The following is a 19,014-nucleotide window of genomic DNA, read 5'->3' as shown; positions in this document are numbered from 1 at the left end:
GAGAGGTCTCCCTGTAGTCACTTGTTCCGTCTATACGGACAGCCTCCGGAGCCCCGAAAGGGCCGTTTGGTCTGGTACTGGGACCTGGGCCTGGGGCTTTGACGGTCCTGTTGCTGATCCTGCCTGGGAGGAAAGGAGTACAGATTTTGAGACCAGTCCCAGGCTGGTCCGGCACGAAAGGGCTGTCTCCAGACCCATGTTGGCCCAATGCGGAAGGATTGCCTTCGGGAGTCTTGTTGCGATCTCCTGTCTGTTGCCAGACGCCACTTGGACTTTAGGTCAGTCCGCCACTGCTTGAGCCAAAGTAGCCTGAGGCCGAGACACTGGCTGCTATAGACCGGGCAGAGTACCTGGCAGAATAAAGAGGGGCGTCCGCCATGTATTCAGATGTGGCAACCAGCTTGCCCAAGGTCTGCTGTGCTCGCACCTGGTTAGGTGGAATTAGAGCCTGTAGTTCCCGGAGCCAGATGATGGATGATCTGGCGAAGAATGACGAGGATGTCACTGCCTTTACAGACCACGCCGAGGCTTGGTGAGACCTGCGAAGGGAAAGCTCAAATCTCTTGTCCTCCACTCTTAGGACCTCAGCCATGCCCCCTGATAAGTGGGGGAAGAAAACAGAGAGGTTAAAGGTATGTCCGCGAGTGGCACCTCCAGGAGTGAAGAAAAGGAAGAAGACACGTTAAAGAGTTTTTTCTCTGCTCCACTTGGAGTGGGGGAGGTACCCAGGGAGGACCACTGCTTTTGCACCGTATTGCGGAAGAAGGGAGGAACGGGAATCTGCTTCTCCGCAATCACCGGCTCAGAGAACAATGGGTTCGAGTCCTGGGGGGCAGGAGGTGTTGGCTGTGGCTCCTGTTCAGGGGTGATGTTAGCCGATGTGCATGCTTTCAGGAGCAGCGACCTGAAGAGAGATTGGTCAAAGAGGCCGGTAACAGGAGAAGGATCTGGAGATGCTTCCTCATCCTCAGACATCAGCATGCCAGATGTCCCATAATCCTCCAAACCCAAATCTTCTCCCTGGGAGGATCTGTCTGAGAAGGCAGAGCCTGGAAAGGGGGCTGACTCGGTCTGTGGAAAGTTTGAAATGGGGGCCCGGGCACTAAGGAGGGCTGTCCTCCCATAGAGGAGGCCATGTAGTGGGCAAAGGCCTGCGCCATGAAGGCCTGAAACTGAGACTGGTCAGACCATGCCCCTGTTGTTCCGGTGGACGGATGCCAGCTGCCGTAGGCGTGAAGGTGGCCTCTGGAGCTTGTTGAACTCTAGGGGAAGGGGGGATCTCCCGGGGGCCTGTAGTAAGGGAAGGGAGAGGGAGATCCACCTGTCCGGTTTCCCTCTGAGGAGACTAAGCCCGCGGGGCTGAGATAAGCGGCACGTATTGTGGTTCAAAGGGTGACCTTTCCAGTGGAGCGGGGGAAACCAATTCTGATCCACTGGAGGTGAGTTTTTGTGCTCTGGAGAACTCACGCTCCAGCGCCTGATGCCTCTTTGTGGCCTCTCTCTCAGCAGTTTTGGAGGGCTTCTTAGTGGAAATGGCCTTGGCCTTGATTTTCCCCGCCGCCTCTAATTTGGAGGATTTACTTTTCTTCTTGGCAGGGGGACCAGAAGAGTGCTGCGTAGCTTGAAAGGCAACTACCTGGCTATCAGCCATTGTAGCCGAGATATTCCGAGTAGGAGATTTCCGGAGTGGGAGCAATTCACAATTCTGGTCTGACAGAGAGGGAAACCCAAGCTCTGCCCCAGATACAATGGCTGCCAGCCAGGTAGTTTCCTACAGCTACCTGTCAGGCCTGCGACACAGTGCCAGCACCTATAAGGACAAGTGGCCACTGATAAAAAAAAACTCCCTGCAATCAAGGATCTGGGCAAATTAGTGGTGAATTCCAATGAAGGAGGATTGGTTATGGCTCCAGGGGATGTAATGAGGAAAAAGGAAACCTCTGGGTTGTCTCTGAAATCTAACTTTTACGAAAAAAGGGGGGGGCAAGTCAAATGCCTCCGAAGTTCCCCCGGTGTCTCAAAATGCTGGCCTCAAAGGCCTGACTGTCAGCACTGCAATGGCTTGAAGCTGAGGAGTGCGCAGCTCACAAAATGGCCTCGCCAAGCTCGCCTCGCCTTGGGCTTCACAAGTTAATTCAAATTGGGAGGCTGGCAAGTGTGAAATTCCTCCCCACAATGCCCTGGCAGGGCAGCCAGAAAGAGGTCCGTGGCCTCAAGTGCTCAAGTGCTCCCTTCCAAGACCTTTTCTTGTTCTGACAAGTTGTTTGTGCGCCGTCCAAAATGGCAGCCGCGCCCAAATTAGCGGTTTGCTGACAGGACCAGCAGAGCCTGAGGGAAGGTTGCACGGCCTGAGCAGCTTGGCCGGAGTCCGTAGGGGAGATTCTGACCATGCTGAAGGCTCTGTTTGTCCAGGAGCAGAAGCGGATGACTCGGCAGTCCGTTGCTCCGTGTAGCCTTCCGAGAGCCAGGAAACTTCCGAAAATCAGCTGAGGGCTCCGTGCAACATCTGAAGGCCGATAGAGCTCCGACGAATCTGCTGGCTAATTAATCAGCTGGGAATGGCGAAATCCCCCTCGCCTCAAGAAGGGCTGTCTCAGCTGGCCGGGAGCTCGGATCGGCTGAAGTGAGTACAATCTCTCCAAATATGCTAATTAGGGCAAGCAGTTCAAATCTAGTCAATTTGGAAAAAATTTGTAGAAATTTGGGAAAAAGCCAATTGTTGATGTAGTGGAAATTCCACAAGGGTTCTCAACCTAATAACTAAGCCTAGAAGGAGCCAAAATTATAGCGTCCTGCTGAGCGAAGACTAAGTCGAAAACTGGGACAGTCTAGCTCTGCAGGAGACGTGGCAATTTTTAGACTTAGTCTATCTGAGCAAGAAGGCAGAGACAACCCACTGGTGGATTCTCCACTCATCATGCTGGAGAACAACCGGTTCTCTGTGTAGATGCCGCTTCCGGAAATCCATTCTGGACCTGGGCAACAAAATTAGCTACTGGTTCTGCTGAACTGGCTGAATCCCACCACTGGTTATAACTCAAGTTAGAAAAAAAGAGAGGTAATAAAAGACACTTGAAGTTTAGATTTGAGTGAAAACTTAATTTGCAAAATTTTGTTAACAGAAAGACTCCATTCACAATGTGACTCTTCCCAACCTAATGTATTATACAAGCCATGACCAAGAAAAGAGTAACACTCTTAAACCTCACTTAGCATTGCAAACCTTCTTGGAAGGATCTGAAGAAGAGGAAGACATATTTCCCATCTTATTATATTACTCATGGATTTCTAAAAGAGACTGGCCAAGATGATTTCTGAGTCAAAGCCTGAAATGTATTGATGATCTAGAAATGATAACTATAGTACAATATATTGATGGAGGAACTATTCCAAATGTATGATCTGTCAATAAAATAATCAGATGGAAAGAGAAAAAGCTATACCCACCTGTGCATTAGGAACATGGGATAAAAATGAGACATTGTCAAATCTGATTAAGTCTACCATTCATTACCTTTTTAGTTGACTTACCATGGTTCAGTTTCCAGCCACTCCCCTAGGAGACAACGTAGAGTATGAGGAAATTCTTCATATAAGCCGTTGAACCGCTCCAGAGACATGGTGGAGACATAGCTCCACAGGGACGTGTTGGTATTGGTCATCTAAAATGGTAAAAACCAACGTTCATTATTGCAATCCATCGCACAGAAGATGTTACAACATGCAGTATTGACTAATGTTTCATTTCCTGCTTGAGGGGCCTTTTCCACTAATTCTAGTCCAAAACTAGTCCCAATGCAAAAAAATGAAATACAATTTTTCCTGCCTCTCTAGATGTATTAGACTATAATTCCTATAATTTAAAGCATGCTCTATGAATCAGCGGAGTAGCGGGTTCAGAACAGATTATCTATGATTGTTCATATGAAGTCTCTATCTAATGCCATCCAATTGGGTTGGAATTCATGAATTTAATTCCCTGCCATTATATCTCATTGAACTTTCTTACACCAGTGCTAATTTTATCATGGATATATCTTGTTTTATGGTGTGTGTTCAAACCTTTTCAGAAACCTTAAGACAGAAGTCTCCAATCTTGCTCGGTTGGTGGACCAGAAGGAAAGGGAGGGGGAAGCATTTTATGCATGCGTGCGTGCGCACACACAAATGAGGCCATGAGCACGTGCAAAGCAAATAGGGTGGTGCTAGTGCTCGCATGACACTCACTAGCACCACCCCATTTTTCCTATGCATGCGCTAGCACCACTCCATTTTCGCAGTGCGGCATCCTGTTTTCGTCTTAGTCAGCCTATTTCATGGCCCACTGGCCAGTAGGCCACGGCCTAATAGTGGGCCATGGACCACAGGTTGGGGACCCCTCCCTTAAGAGTCAGAAGTTAACAGGTCTCATTCAGGAGAAAAAGAAAATAGTAGAACAATCTAGCTAAGTTTGATATGGAGCATGTATTGTGCAGTCAACAGGCTACAGTTTGGCTGAAACTCCCTAATTTCTTCATCCCTAACAGAATGAAGCCAATATTTACAGTAAGAGCAGAAGTGAAACCCTATTACTACTGTATATAGATCTGAATCTTCTTTCAGACCTTTGGTGAGGGTGAGTGAAGGCTCTCTTAGATTGCCTGAGTTTTTTTCTTTTTTGTTCCAGTCTGGTTTGTCTCATCTTTGCCATCTCTTGTTCTTTTAGTTTTACTTCTTATTGTATGTTTAAAAATGGATTTACTTGTGAGCTGCACAGAATCACTGAGAGTCAGGTGATAAATTTAACAAGCAAATAAATAACAGATTATTGCCTCTGACAATAATCACTGTCCCACTTTATACCCCTCATGGATTTAATCTGGAGCTTTTTTTCTTCCCACAGTTTTCATGATTTAATTGAAAACCCACTTAACATTTCACATAGTCAGTCCTAAGTTTCAGTTGTCAGTGTACATTCTCAACATCTCTATCCCAGAAAAATTCTAGCTCTTACCATATCTCCAAAAGATATGAACTTTTTTTTTAACTTTTTTCAAAACATGTGAAGGCATCTCTTTGCCATAAACCAAACCCACATCTCTTCTCCATTTATCTTTTAATCTGACAAGTAATTTATAAAAATAATAAAGGCAGGATAAAAAAAAAATCCCTACTCCCCCTTTGCCAACATTTGTCTCTACAAACATAAATTCCTCCTCAGGTTCTCTCTCTCTCTCTCTCTCTCTCTCACACACACACACACACACACACACACACACAAAACACAATAGGAAAAACATAACAAAGAAAAAGGGGGAAAATAGAGTATAACCCACCCATGAAACTGGTATTTTAAAATATATATTTCACATTATCAATTAATTGCCGTGGGCAAAGAAAAAGTATTGATTTTTTAAAAAATATTAATTTAAAAATCCATCTTAAGCAAATTCTTTCTAACATAAGGTATATTGAGTCCCAACTCTGGACCAAAGTTTACAATTATCTGGTTAAGAGCACTTTCCTGGTCTGTAATGCTTGGATTTCTTTTGAGTAAGATTGTCTTCTTGTCCGAGGAGCTCTTCTCTAGTTTAGAATGTGAAAACTAACAATTTCCATTCTGCAATCAGTAAGCTTACGATTGCTATTGCCATTTTTTTGGTTTTTCATCTCTTTTATTCTTGGCCAGGATCATAAGTTTGTTTGCAGATTTCTCCAAGTCTGTAAAGCTTCTTTTTTTGAAGTTTATAGAAACCACTTGTTATCAAAGGCCAAAGAAAGAATCCCTACCCTCCTGTCCCTTCAACACAGGAAAGGGCAATGTTGGATGAAATTAATCCTCAAATATATTTGGTAGACCGGCTCTTCAAACTTCAACATTCTTATTTTTATCACAAAAATTCTCAATATTCTTTTATCAAGAAATGGAGAGAACCTCAGAATCGTTATCATTTAGGGCTCTCTTTCTTTGGGGGAAGGAAAAATTCTTGTAGATCCTCCACTTTTTAACTTTTTTTTCTCTTACATTCCCTTCATTCTGCAGTGTCGTGTTACTGTATTGCTGCTGCTTTCTTCTCTCCTCCTGACTTTCAGGTTCAGCGGTAGCTATGATGCCAAGAGGTTGCCATGACTGTTTCTTTATCTAAATTATTTGTATAGCTGCCTATCTCACAATAATGACTCTAAGTGGCCCACAACAATTAAAACCAAGTCATTGGACTCACCAGCAATCCAAACAACAATTATCTAAGCTCAACAAAGTGATTTCCAATTATCTGAGCTCCACAAAACAGTTTCCAATTTACAATAAAACCCATAAGGAGTAGGTAAGAGTTCCCTCTAAAATGTATTCCCTGTAAAATGTATTGTGCCTTCTCAGTGTTAGAATCTCTTCGTTGCTTGCCACTTGCTTTGAAGAAGATAGTTGTGAGTCTTCCATTGAAAAAAAAATAACAATCAATCCAGGTGTGGTTGACAACTTTTGTCTTGCCTCCAAACTTCCATATACTGTAGGAGAATGTGGTGGATTGGGGGAAGGCTGGAAAAAGAGCAGGAGGAATGATTGCATAAACCAGCAAGACATAAAATAAGGGTTTGTAAGCAGCTTATCTCATTAAATTCTACTCAGTGCAGGCAGGCAAAACCTGGGAAAAAGAGACCAATGTGGTTTGAGGAGATTCTTATGAACTAAATAATAAATGAGGGACTAAAGTTGTTTTATCACAGTTTCTAAGATTCTACACTTTAACCTGAATCCTATCATTAAGCCATCTTATATAGAATCTTGTTAAGCCTGATTCTGCCAGTCTAGTTCTGGACCACAAAGAGGCTCTGCTAACCATTTCATCCCGTGTGAAGTGAAAGGCATCTGGGCTTGAAGTCAGGGCTTTTTTTGTAGTAGTTCCCACCAATGCTGCTCCAGAGGCATCCGTAGGTTCAACCGTGTTCTGAATGACTCTGAAAATCATTTTTTCTTCAGTAAACCTTTGGCTCATTGTGTAATTGTGGGCAATCCTCTGATGTCACTAGGACCACTGAATTTTAATGGGAGGGGGAACTACTAGGCTTTAATAAGATTGGGCGTAAATCTGTTTTTGTTTTTTGTCTTCTTGTGCATGGCCCAGAGTCTTATGTTTAAGTCACTGAATATCTCCTGTCCAATCTGTTTATCTTATTAGATTTATGGTTAGGGTTTACGTGCCACCTACTAGTTTTCAAACCAAACAGCTGAGTTCAATAGACATAATGCTAAGAAAATTTAGATTATGGCTTAGCATGCCGAACTGAATTACTGAATGTCAAGAACTGAACTGCAGCCAATTTGTTTTTATCTTTGGGGCATTTTAGAGAAGGAAAATGCTCTTTCTCCACCCATCGTGAGTTGGCAGAAAACTATACTACTGATTTACACCCTGTCTCTAGCAGTTCTTATTTCTGGCAGCCAGCCTGTAAGTCAGAGATTCTAAAACTATGGGTCTGGATGCAACAACTGAGGGAAAGTCACACTCAATAAATAATTAGAAAGCCTGATCAGGTTTGCACAGACAAAGCAGAAACAGTACCCTGGGCTTCATTTCCCATTTTGCCTATGCAAGAAATTACAGTTTCACAATATTTGAGACCCCTGGCGATAGCCAGACTAAACTTTAATCATTCAAAGTAAATGGTAGCTTTATTTCACACCCAGCCCTATCCCCAGTGAAATCCTTAGTTTCATCCTTTTAGGGAGTTGAGTCCTGTAAAGTTTGAGAACTGTACTCAAGGCAGTAGATGGCAAAAATGTTGAGGCTGTTCTTGGATGGTGTTAAAAGAAGGGGGAAGTACTATTATGCTACTAATATAATATTGTCTTATTTTCTTCTGGGATAGGATAGGCTAGGATAGGCTAGGATAGGCTAGGATAGAATAGAATAGAATAGAATAGAATAGAATAGAATAGAATAGAATAGAATAGAAAGTAGAAAAAAAGAGAATACTTTTTATTGGCCAAGTGTGATTGGACTCACAAGGAATGTGTCTCCGGTACAAAAGCTCTCAGTATACATACAAGTAACAAAGTGATAAATCATATACAATGATAAATCATAAGATACAACCAACAAAGTGATAGTCATAAGATACCAATAGGAGTAGGTAATTAGACAGGTGAGAAGGATAATAGTAATACAGTCCTATTACAAGCTTAGACATCCTTAGGCATAAGACAATGCTGTGGGAATTATGCTAAGAACTCGATACATGGAATAAACTGGGGTATCTTGTAAGGCTGATGCATTTATCTGATTGCTGACTCTTTGCATTACCATATATGCATTTTATCAGTGTATTTTCTTTTATCTATTTTATCCTGGAATCAGATCATGTATTTTATTTATTTATTTATCTGGTTGTAAGACTAATCAATTAATAAACTATTACATTCCTAGGCTGGAAATTTGAAAGTCAGGACACACAAGAAAAAAGGGTTTACCCAGCCAGTGAGGAAATGCACACAAGGAAAAGCTCTGTTTCTAACTATTTCTAGGGAACCAGAGACATCAGGCAGAAGTACTCAGTTATCTAATACTCTCAATTTTATGTGCAAATTAGGCTTGTTGCATCCTCTTATTTTTGTCTTAATCTCTTCTGGTTCAACTCATCTTCACAATGTATCTCATGATCCCTTAAATTCCAATGTGTTTTGAGTCTCCTTTAAAATTATGTGACTTTTAAAATATGTTAAGTATTATATGTATGCGCAGCATAGAAGTAGTCCGTGGCTTACAACAGTTCATTTAATGAGCATTCAAAGTTACAACCGCTCTGAAAAAAGTGACTTATGATCGCTTTTCACGCTTATGACTGTTGCAGCCTCCCCACATGATCAAAATTCGGACACTTGGCAACTGACTCATATTTATTACAGTCCCTGTGTCCTGGGATCATGTGATCTCCTTTTGCAACCTTCTGACAAGCTAGGTCAGTGGGGAAACCAGATTCACTTAACAACCATTTTACTAACTTAACAACTGCAGTGATTCACTTAACAACTGTTGCAAGAAAGTTAGTAAAACAGGGCAAATTCATTTTGCAACAGAAATTTTGCGCAGAATTGTGGACGTATGTTGAGGACTACCTACATTCAGTTAGCATTTTTTTTTACACCTGACATGGAGAAAATGTTAGTGGCATTACCAGTTTCCAATAATGTCAGCAACCAGCAAGCTGGTTCCAATCCTAAACTAGATCCAAACAAGATTGCAAGTGCCTTAAAATAAAACCTGTCCATTTTGTTTCCACTGTGTATCTGTCTCTCAAATCTTAGTTCAGCTCCAACTAAAAAGCATTCAATCTGAGACTGCAGCTCTAAAAATCCATGATAGAGCTTCTGAAGTTCAATCGTTCCTCTTCAACTGCTCATAGGAAAAACACAGTTCTTTCTGTATTTTTGCTTCTTTTTTTTCTTTTTAGCCTACTAGGGAACAAATTGTACAAATAGAAGTAATGCTGCCAAATTTTAATCTGCAGCAACAAAATGGGAAAAAGCTACAATGATTCTTATTCCAATGCCTCCATTACCCACCCTTGCCTGGCACCTCCTGAGGAAAAGAGTCTTCAAATTGTCCCATAGCAAAGTCTGATAACCCCCAATAGGTCTCACTAGCCATGCAGAGCTTGGAGAATGGAGTTTAGTTAAATTTCTAGCAAATAAATGTGACTGAAGACAGTCTTCAACTGTCTGTATATGAAACAAGGAACTCCAAAAATGATTAAAATTCAGTCTAATGAAATTCTTATTATGGAACTGCCCTAGATTTATCAAATTCCTAGCCCTGCAGTGTTTCCCTATCTCTTCTCTCATATTGTTTATTATAACCACAAAGAGGGAAACCAGAACAGCTGCCTAATGCCCTTTGACTTAGTGCCCTTGAATCTTGATAGAGGAAAGACAAACAAGAGTTGGTTCTGCGGACTCCAGAAGTCGGGGTTTGTGGGGGGAAATGCACTCGCAGCAAACTGCCGTGCTTTCCCCCCCACAAACCTCATAACCTTTTGATACTCTTTGTCCCAATGAAGCAGCCAGAAGGTCATCCCCTTTTGACTTAATGCCTCACTTACCTAAACAGATAATATGCTTACTTCCTTCTCCTATCTTTTCCTGCTTTTGTTAGTTCCTTCTCCTGTTTGTTCTTTACCTGGTCTTTGATCATGTAATGTGTTACTAGGAAATAGTTGTTTACATGAAGACATTTTCCAATGAAGAAACCTTTGTCAGCATCTAATGGTTAAGCTGGTGTATGTAACAAGTATATAAGAAGCAATAAACTCAGAGTTTGTCAAGCTGTGTCCTGCAGCTTCAAACCTCTGCTCAAGACATGCCTGCTGTCTTTTTCTTAGCGTCTTACAGGGGTTTGCACCGAGGCTCCAATAAAATATTGCTCGCTCAGTTCAAATTGCTGGGCTGTAAAAATTCAGAGATTTCCCACGTGCTTTTGATTGCATCAGGGAAAATAAGGAAGCAAACAAGACTTGTTTCTCTGTTGCTTGTTTACCAGCTTTCCTTTTGCATTGGTCATCACATCACCAGAAAAACTAGGAAGAAAAGCCACAAAAGCTGCAGCACAGAAGCCTTCCTGAGCTTCCTCGGCTCTCGGTTCTCATCTGAGCAACTTATTAAGCAAATCATTGGGCTGCATTGCTGCTTTTCTGCTTTGTTTATCTTGACCTGGTCAACTTTGGTCTAGGTAGGATTTTAGCTCTAATCCTGGCCTGACGTTCTGGTTTAATTTGTGTACAGTCTTCTTGCCACAGAAAGTCTGCAATGAGGAAGATGTAGAGCTGAAAATAGCACGCAACACCTAAAGCAAAAGCCCTGTTGGTAAGCTGCCTTTTGTTTACTGTGTAGCTCAGAGTCCACCAAAGCCAATGCAACAATTAACAATGATAATAGTTTTATAATGATTTGTTAGGTTTATCTAGTGACCAAATCAGAAAGACTTAAGTTGGCATGCATGTAAGAAATACCAATACATTGAGGAAATATCATAAATTGTCCTAACCTGGTCGGTTGCAAAGTCCAAGCTTTGAAAGCTTTTGAGGACATCTGGGTTGGGGCCAAACACACCTTAGGTGGAATGGTATTCCAGAGGCCCAGAGTGGTGACAGAGAAGATATTTCTCTGGGATTCTACACGGCACCATTTAGTCAATGGAACTGGGCAACTCTTTCCCTGTCTGATCTCATAGCATGGTCAGAGACAATAGGAGAAGACACTCTCCTAAATAACAACCCCAAGTATTGGGGCTATCACAAGGTAACTGTTTTTGCTAGCCTATCTGCTATGGAATGTTGCTGGCAAAAATTCATTCCTGAGAGCAAACCCAAAGACAGTTTTCACACAATGGTAAGCAAGAGTTGGTTAAATTATCAGTTGCCAATGGCCACCTACTCCACTAAAACCATAAATCACACTTTACAAAGTGCACGTCTAACTATGTGTTTGACACCATGCCCTACACCAAAAGTAAATTTCCCACATTAGGGATGTGTTTTCTAAGTCAGGCAAAAGATTTCCATCTTGTAAAATCTGGAGGAGATTCACTCTTTTTGGAAAGGTAAGAGGGAATCTAATTTAAGGCAAGGTGAAGCAGTAGATATAAACTGTATCTGAGGCCAGATCTACACTCCAGACAGAGATTGCCACAAAGAGAAGGGGGTTAACTTGTTTTCCAAAGCACCAGAGAGCAGGACAAGAAACAATGGATGGAACCTAATCAAGGAGAGAAACAACTTGGAATTAAGGAGAAACTTCCTAACAGTGAGGACAATTAACCAGTGAAACAGCTTGCCTTCCAATGTTCTGGGTGCTTCATCACTGGAGGTTTTTGAGAAGAGACTGGACAGCCACTCATCTGAAATGATAGGGTCTCCTACTTGAGAAGGGGGTTGGACTAGAAGACCTCCATGGTCCCTTCCAGCTCTATTCTGCTTCTGATTTTGATTCTGCTGGAGATGAGTAAATTCCGCCAGCCTAATTACAGTACTCAGCTTCAGATTTTATCTAAGGTTATTTTCTCCAAATCAGGGAAACAACCATTTTCAATTTAATAGTGTCTCCTGCAGTATTATAAGACTCTTCCCAACCTAATTCCTACCCAACCCACAAGCCAAGACAAATCAATTGCTTCTCTTACCTTTCTATTTTCAACCCAACAGAATGTTAAGGGGAAAAGACAAGAGTTATTTTCTGGTGGATGTATGTCTAATCCCTCCACCCATCAGCAGGATAATTCTCCAAAAACATAAACAGAATGGGTCCAAATTTGGTATGGAACAAGAAGTGAGCAAAAGAAAGACTATGTTTGAAATGGGATGGGTCCAGCTGGGGACTGAAGAGAAAAAAATATGGGGGGAAAAAATCCTCCAATGATTCCTATGGGAGAAGCAGATAGGCAGAGGCTTGGAATGCTACTGATGGCTCCATTCTTAAGTCCCCCTTCCCTCCCAGTAACAGGATGGAGATGCTATTAAGAAGATGGCAAGATTTCAAGAAGTCATATGCTGCAATTCTTCCCGTGCTTCCAAAATTCCAGAAGCCATGCTGCGCGTACTTTCCTAACTTGTACTCAGCTTGTTTTCTTTTTCTTAAATGTGCCGATGATGAAAACTGGGAGATTTGGCCAAGACCCGGGAAGATAGAACAAGAATCAGTCTCGTCTGGGTAGGTGAGAAGACTAGGCTGAGAGAAGCAAAGTGTCCTTCAGCAGGGAGCAATGTACGACATTACATTTAGAAAAGAAAAATCTAAGCCACAGATATAAGATGTCATGGCTTGGAAGCAATATCTTGGAGAAGGAACTAGGTGCGGTCACTGACAGCAAGCCAAAGATGAGCCAGTACTATGAGACAGTTGTCAGAAGAGCTAATGCAATTTTGGACTGGGGTTAGAAGCACTTTAAAACACATGTAAAGTTCTTATTCCCCTTTATTCTGCACTGGTGCTATCTGGAGTACCGTTTGTGATTCTCGGCACAGTTTACAAACGGACAGTTAGAGCAGGTTCAGAGGATGGCAACAAAGGTGATAAAAACATTGCAGAAATGCCCTGTCAGATAGACTGAAGGCACTGGGGATGTTCACTCTCCAGAAAAGAAGACTGAAGGAAAACAGGGTATCAGTTAGTCAGAAATATTTTCCACTGGCACAGAAACTAGGACCAGAAATATTGCGTATAATTTACTTAATTACTTACTAAGTTACTTAGATTTTGCTTAAAAATAAGGAACAACTTCCTGGCGGTATGATCTGTAGAATTCTGGAACAGTTTACCAACATGGGTGGTTCTTAACAGGGAGTAATTACAAGAGAAATTTGGGCATATGCCTCGGTAATTGAGCTATTTGTAATTGCTTGTATGCAAGTAAAGTCTGCAGTTTGAGTTTGCAGCTGCTAACAGCTTATCTAAAAGGAAAGTCTGAGATTTGGAGTCTGCTATCTGTGCAGACTCTTTCAATTGCACAACTCCTTAATTTTATATTCTCAAGATCTCAAAGAAGGAGATGTTGATAAGCTTTAGATCTGTTCAGTTTCACTGAACAAATACTCTAATTGTAAGTGAAGAAATTAGAGCTTTCCTCAAATACCATGTTGGAACAATTTTTGTAAAAAAAAAAGGTGGAAGACTTGGGATGAAAGGACATAAATAATACAAGAAATTCTACTACCCTTTTTGTTTTCACTCACTATAAAAAGACAGAATAAAACACCATTTCTAAGGCTTTAATAGTGTTACTTCAGACAGATATCGTCTTATGCAAGCTCATATATATATCATTAAAAGTTGTAATCCAAATATAAGGGAATTAAGAAAATTACTCAAACATATTTCAGTTGCGGTAGGAGTGAAAATTTGGGGAAGAACACACAGAGCACGGGTGTTAAACTCGCCGCGTCACGTGACGTGTTGTGATGTAGCGTGACTTTTTTCACATTGCTGGGGCTGGGGTGAGTGCAGCCTCCGCATGATGCAACCTGGGCCGGCTGTTTGACACCCCTGACGTAGAGTATCATAAAGTGTAGTTTAAAGCTCTTGGGAAGGATTTGATAGGTGGATAAAAATACCAAATCCAGTCTAAACATCTGGCTGATTGTGCAACAAACCATAATAACAGTGAGGCACTATCTTGATGTAGTTGTGATGCTTGTATGTTCTGAGGAAGATGAGAGCTATGTCAACTATATTTATTTATTTATTCGTCTCAGAAGCATCAGAATTAAAATAAGGCATACTATACAACATAAAATTTGAGACAAAAAAAATACAAATTAAAATATGTACAGGTTAAACAGATCTTTCCTAGAAATTGGCAACATTAATTGTGTTCTGTCAGGCTGCCAGGAGATCCTCAAGTATACACACTGATCAAGACGTAAAAGGACATGAAAGGAGTTTCCTCCAAGAATGTATATTGTTAACTCATTCAGGCGTCCCCTGGGCAACAGCTTATCATCGCTGGCTAATCCTTTCAATTCAGAAGCATCCGAAGCCTAGTGAGGTGCTCATTCCCACCTATGACTATTTCACTATACTGAATAGATTTCATAAGAGGAACCCGATGAAGAGCGTCTCTCTTATAAACAATATGGTGAGACATAATTTATAGAAACCCATACTGGATCGGTTGTTGCCTGGGTCGAGCAGAAGCGCACTAGTTGTTAGAGTTCTTGAACATCTGATGAGAAATGGGCTACAGGCCTCAGGACTATGGCCCGAACATCTAGCAGCTGCAGGACTACTAGAAGGAAAGTTTTGGATGAGTTGCAAATACACAAAGATTGAAAACAAAGAAATAACTATCTGTTATTACAAATCAAGTCCAACAAGAGGATACCTGAAAAGAATGTATCAGTTCTGGAAAGGACAACATTTAGTAGAAATAACAGAAAAGAAGATTGCAGATCAACACTGATTTATAATACAAAATATAAATAGTCACAGAAGCAAAATTGAAAGAACTACAAAGGTCTACTCAGGGCAAAGAAATCAAAGCCTTGCCAGAAGTAGCTCACATTGTAGAGGCAAGCCAGGAGGAGTCAGCAGTAGAGAAAGACAACATAGCTTCATTCCCAATTTAGGTACCCTCTGCTTTGTCTTCTTCTCAGAAAGAACAAAGTCTTCTAGCTGGAAAAAAAAAAAAGATTTGAAATGGAGAATAATTAAGCTTCTAGAACAGCAAAAAAAAAAAAACAGAATAAGGTTGCCTGTGCTGAAACTTGTTCCAAAAAAACAGCTAGAACAAGTATTAAAAGATGCCAATACTGTAATATCAAATATAAACTCCAGCTCATTGCAAAAAACAAACCAACTAATATATAGGATGGTTGCACTTATAACTGAAATGTCTGGAATGTAAAATCAACAAATGTGAAAAAAGGTCAAACACTGCACTATCAAAATGGAAGATCAGCCTGGAAAATAAGATCATGATGCAAGCAAGCAAGAATAGCTGAAAGAAAAGAACTGACAAATAAAGAGACCAAAAAATATGTGATCAAGAAATATCACTTAGAAACAAAGAAGATCAAGGAAATACTGGAAATAAAAGTAGCAAATAACAGTTGCCGCCAAGAAGTTCAGCAGATATGAAGCTTGAATTATGTATTATAGGCAGAATCTCCAATTTCATTCAAATTGGAAATGTTTCTACCAATTGATCAATAGACAGATTGCAATGAACCAGTCAATACCTAACAACAAAAAATCTGTGCAATTCTTGGCACAGCTATGGAGCAACCCAAAGAATATAACAAGAATGCAGCTTGGATTTTTTAAAAAAAGTGAAGAGGAGTAAAAAAGAAATATTGAGCAAATTAGGCCATGGCTATCAAACATCCAAAACATTCACCAGGCTACTCCACCTCCTTTACATGAACAATCTAAAGCTGTATGGAAAACCACCACCATCGCTTCAACATTGAGTATACAGCCAAGATTTGAACTGGACAAATGTATTACTCTTACAAACAACAGAGGAAAAATAGTGAAAACTGAAGGGATCAAGATGCTTTGTGGAAAAAACATTAAGAATCTGGATGAAGACAATCATTACAAATACCTGGGCATCCTATCAAGCACATTGAAGTCAAGAAGGTTAGAAGTGAATACATCATGAAAGTGAAGAAGATCTTAAAGCCCAAACTCAGTGGAGGAAATACAGTCAACACAATTAACACCTAGGCAATTCCAGTCATTATATACACAGTTGGAATTGTGGACTGGCCTCAAACAGAACTAAAAGCCCTGGATAGGAAGATCAGAAAAATGACAGTGATTCATGCCCTTCAACCATGCAGCAATATTGACAGATTCTATTTATCAAGGACCATAGCTAGGCATGAAATGTTACAAGTACACCAGACAGCTGAAGAAGGAAAAAGGGCATTGAAAGAATATCTGAAAGAGATTAAAGAAAATGCAGTGAAGCTAGGACACCATACTGAATACCAAAGAGACTGACTGGCCTAAAAGAAAGACCAAACAAAGAATAAAGAAGAGATGTGGCAAAGCAAAGTATTTGGATGGCCAATACATTTAATAATAATAATAAAAAACTAGCAGGCAAAGCAGATAAGAGCAAAACGTGGCAATGACTAAGAGCGGGAAACTTTTTTTAAAAAAGAGGTAGAAGGTTAAATCTGCCTGCACAAAATAAAGCCTGCAGAACAAATGCAGATAAAGCCCAGAACTGAGAACACAGCAAATGCCATTTCTGGGGAAAAAAAAAAAACTGAAGAAACAATGGACCACCTGGTTAGCTGCTGCAAGAAGATGGCACAAACTGACTACAGATAATGGCATGATGAAGTAGCAACGAAGATGCATTGTAATATCTGCAAGAAATACCATTTGCCTACAAACAAGAACTGGTGGAACCACAAAATAAACCAAGTAATAGAAGATGAAGAAGATGAAGTACTCTGGTACTTTAGAATTCAAATAGATAAGCGTTTGCCACACAATACCCCAGATTTAACAACTGTTGATAAGAAAGACAAAAAAGTCTGGCTAGAAGAAGTTGCAGTACCTGGAGACAGCAGAACAGAAATGGAGAAAATCACAAAATACAAAGGTCTGCAAATACAAGTAGAATGATTTGGGCAAAACAAAGATAATACCAATAGTAATAAGCCACTTGACTGCAATCTCAAAACATCTGGAGCACCACATGAACACCATCAGCACTGACATAATCACCATCAATCAATTGCAAAAGGCAGCTTTACTGGAACAACTTTAATCCTGTAACAATACTTTTAATACCATCAAGCAACAACTGCCTATCTATCTCATGTCCTTGGCAGGGACTCAATAGGTAGATAAAAATGCCAAATCCAGTATAAACACCTGGCTATAAACCAACCATTACCATCATAATAATATAGGGAACTATGTATATTTCTTATCTAATTTCTGGCTTAGAAACTCTCTTTATCAGCTGGTTTCATTTATTCTGCTACCTCTTAATGTGGCTTTGCCTTAACATGCTCTGTGAACTGAAGTTTAAACTTGTAGTTCATCAGATATAGTTTATGAGTCAGTGCAATCAATGTCTGAACTATCTGGTGCTGGTGGATTTAATAACCCTGATTAAACAAATCATAACCTAGCAAACCATGGTCTGTGAAGCCAATCTGTAGATTAGCAACAGCTAAGTTGTCACCCTATTTTAATCACATACTCTTGGGACAAGATTAAGACCTGCATTTAATCCAAAGCACATCCAGAAAAAAAAAACAGTCTTTTGTTCCTATCTGATGGAGCAAATCTCAACCTCGTTTACTTGTGTACGTGTCTTTCGACTTGTTTTCCCATTAAGCTATCTTGTCAGATTTAAGAATAATTTTTCTCAATATCCAATCATAGAATCTGTCCTCCTTCCCATCTATTTTAGGAACCTTTCTCCAAATATTTACTCCAAGAACATTCATGCCCATTAACTCTCCTCTTCCTAAGAAGGGGGATCTAGTTCAACACAGAATTGCAATAATATTTGTGCATCAAGAAGACAGCTGAAGAGAAAGACAAAGCAAGCCAAGAAGCCGTTCCCATTTGGCCTTTTCCTGATGTTGAAGGAAGAACTGTATTCTACTACATCTGGAGGATGTCTAGTTGAAGATTGAGCTGGATGCAAACCATTGATAACCCGTATGTGGGAAGTCAACCTCCCCCACCCCCGAGAAAGAAATATTTTGGGAAATATTAAAAGGCAGAATACTATATTTCCTCAAAGGAATAATGGAGAAGATCTTAAAACAGACAGAAACCAGCTCCCAGAAACCAGCTCCCAGAAACCAGTCCCAGCCCCCCTCCCCCAAGCAGAAACTAGGCCAGTAGTGGCAAACCTATGGCATGGGTGCCAGAGGCGGCACTCAGAGCCCTCTCTGTGGGCACTCGCACTGTCGCCCCAGTCCTAGCCCTTCAGCTGGGTTTTATAAAACCTTTTCGCTTTAGGTCTCCGCCGCCATATGCAAAAAAAAAAAAAGGTTCAATCAATCAATTTCAACTTCTTGCGGGGGAAAAAAAAGATCTTGCAAAGTTGGAATTGATTGATTGAACTTTTTAGTCCTACCCAGTCTGCCGTTACCACTGCAGCCACGCCCACTCAATGGGCCACACCCACTCAATGACCCACACCCATCCGGTACCTGACGATGCATAAATGGGTTTTGGGTTGCAGTTTGGGCACTCGGCCTCTAAAAGGTTCGCCATCACTGAACTAGGCAGAGGCCAGCTTTTAGAAATGCAGATGTAATAATACATTCAGGAAGGTTGGAGCCAGGAAGCTATTAGGAAGACAAAGACACCTAAAATCTACATACCTCCACCCAAATTCTAAGGATAGGAGACATAGTAGGATTAACCCACCAATACCAAAAGGGCACACTCAGACTCAGGTCAAAGTACATGACACAGGAAATACAAAGCCTCAAACAGGAACAGGAAAGAGCCCCAGAAGGTATAAAAACCCACCACTCACTGCTACATGTGGTCAGTTT

At 41.0% G+C, this 19,014-nt stretch overlaps 1 protein-coding gene across 3 annotated transcripts in view; it reads right to left on the bottom strand.

Annotated features, from left to right (window-relative positions):
* The window catches only part of STAT6 (signal transducer and activator of transcription 6), a 79,196-nt gene that overhangs the window by 42,951 nt on the left and 17,231 nt on the right, over positions 1-19,014 (bottom strand). For 2 of the 3 annotated variants that reach the window (XM_039365707.1, XM_039365708.1), the window contains exon 2: positions 3,532-3,662. In XM_039365707.1, coding sequence (XP_039221641.1) covers positions 3,532-3,662 — 131 coding nt within the window. Of the gene's footprint in view, positions 1-3,531; positions 3,663-12,152; positions 12,172-19,014 lie in introns of those variants that run through there. The other variant, XM_039365709.1, reaches the window with a different exon arrangement.

Source organism: Crotalus tigris, unplaced genomic scaffold, assembly GCF_016545835.1.
Source record: "Crotalus tigris isolate CLP2741 ecotype Arizona unplaced genomic scaffold, ASM1654583v1 scf7180000020166.501630, whole genome shotgun sequence".
Lineage (NCBI taxonomy): Eukaryota > Metazoa > Chordata > Lepidosauria > Squamata > Viperidae > Crotalus > Crotalus tigris.
Note: the sequence above shows the minus strand (reverse complement) of the source record. Positions and strands in the feature narration are given on the sequence as shown.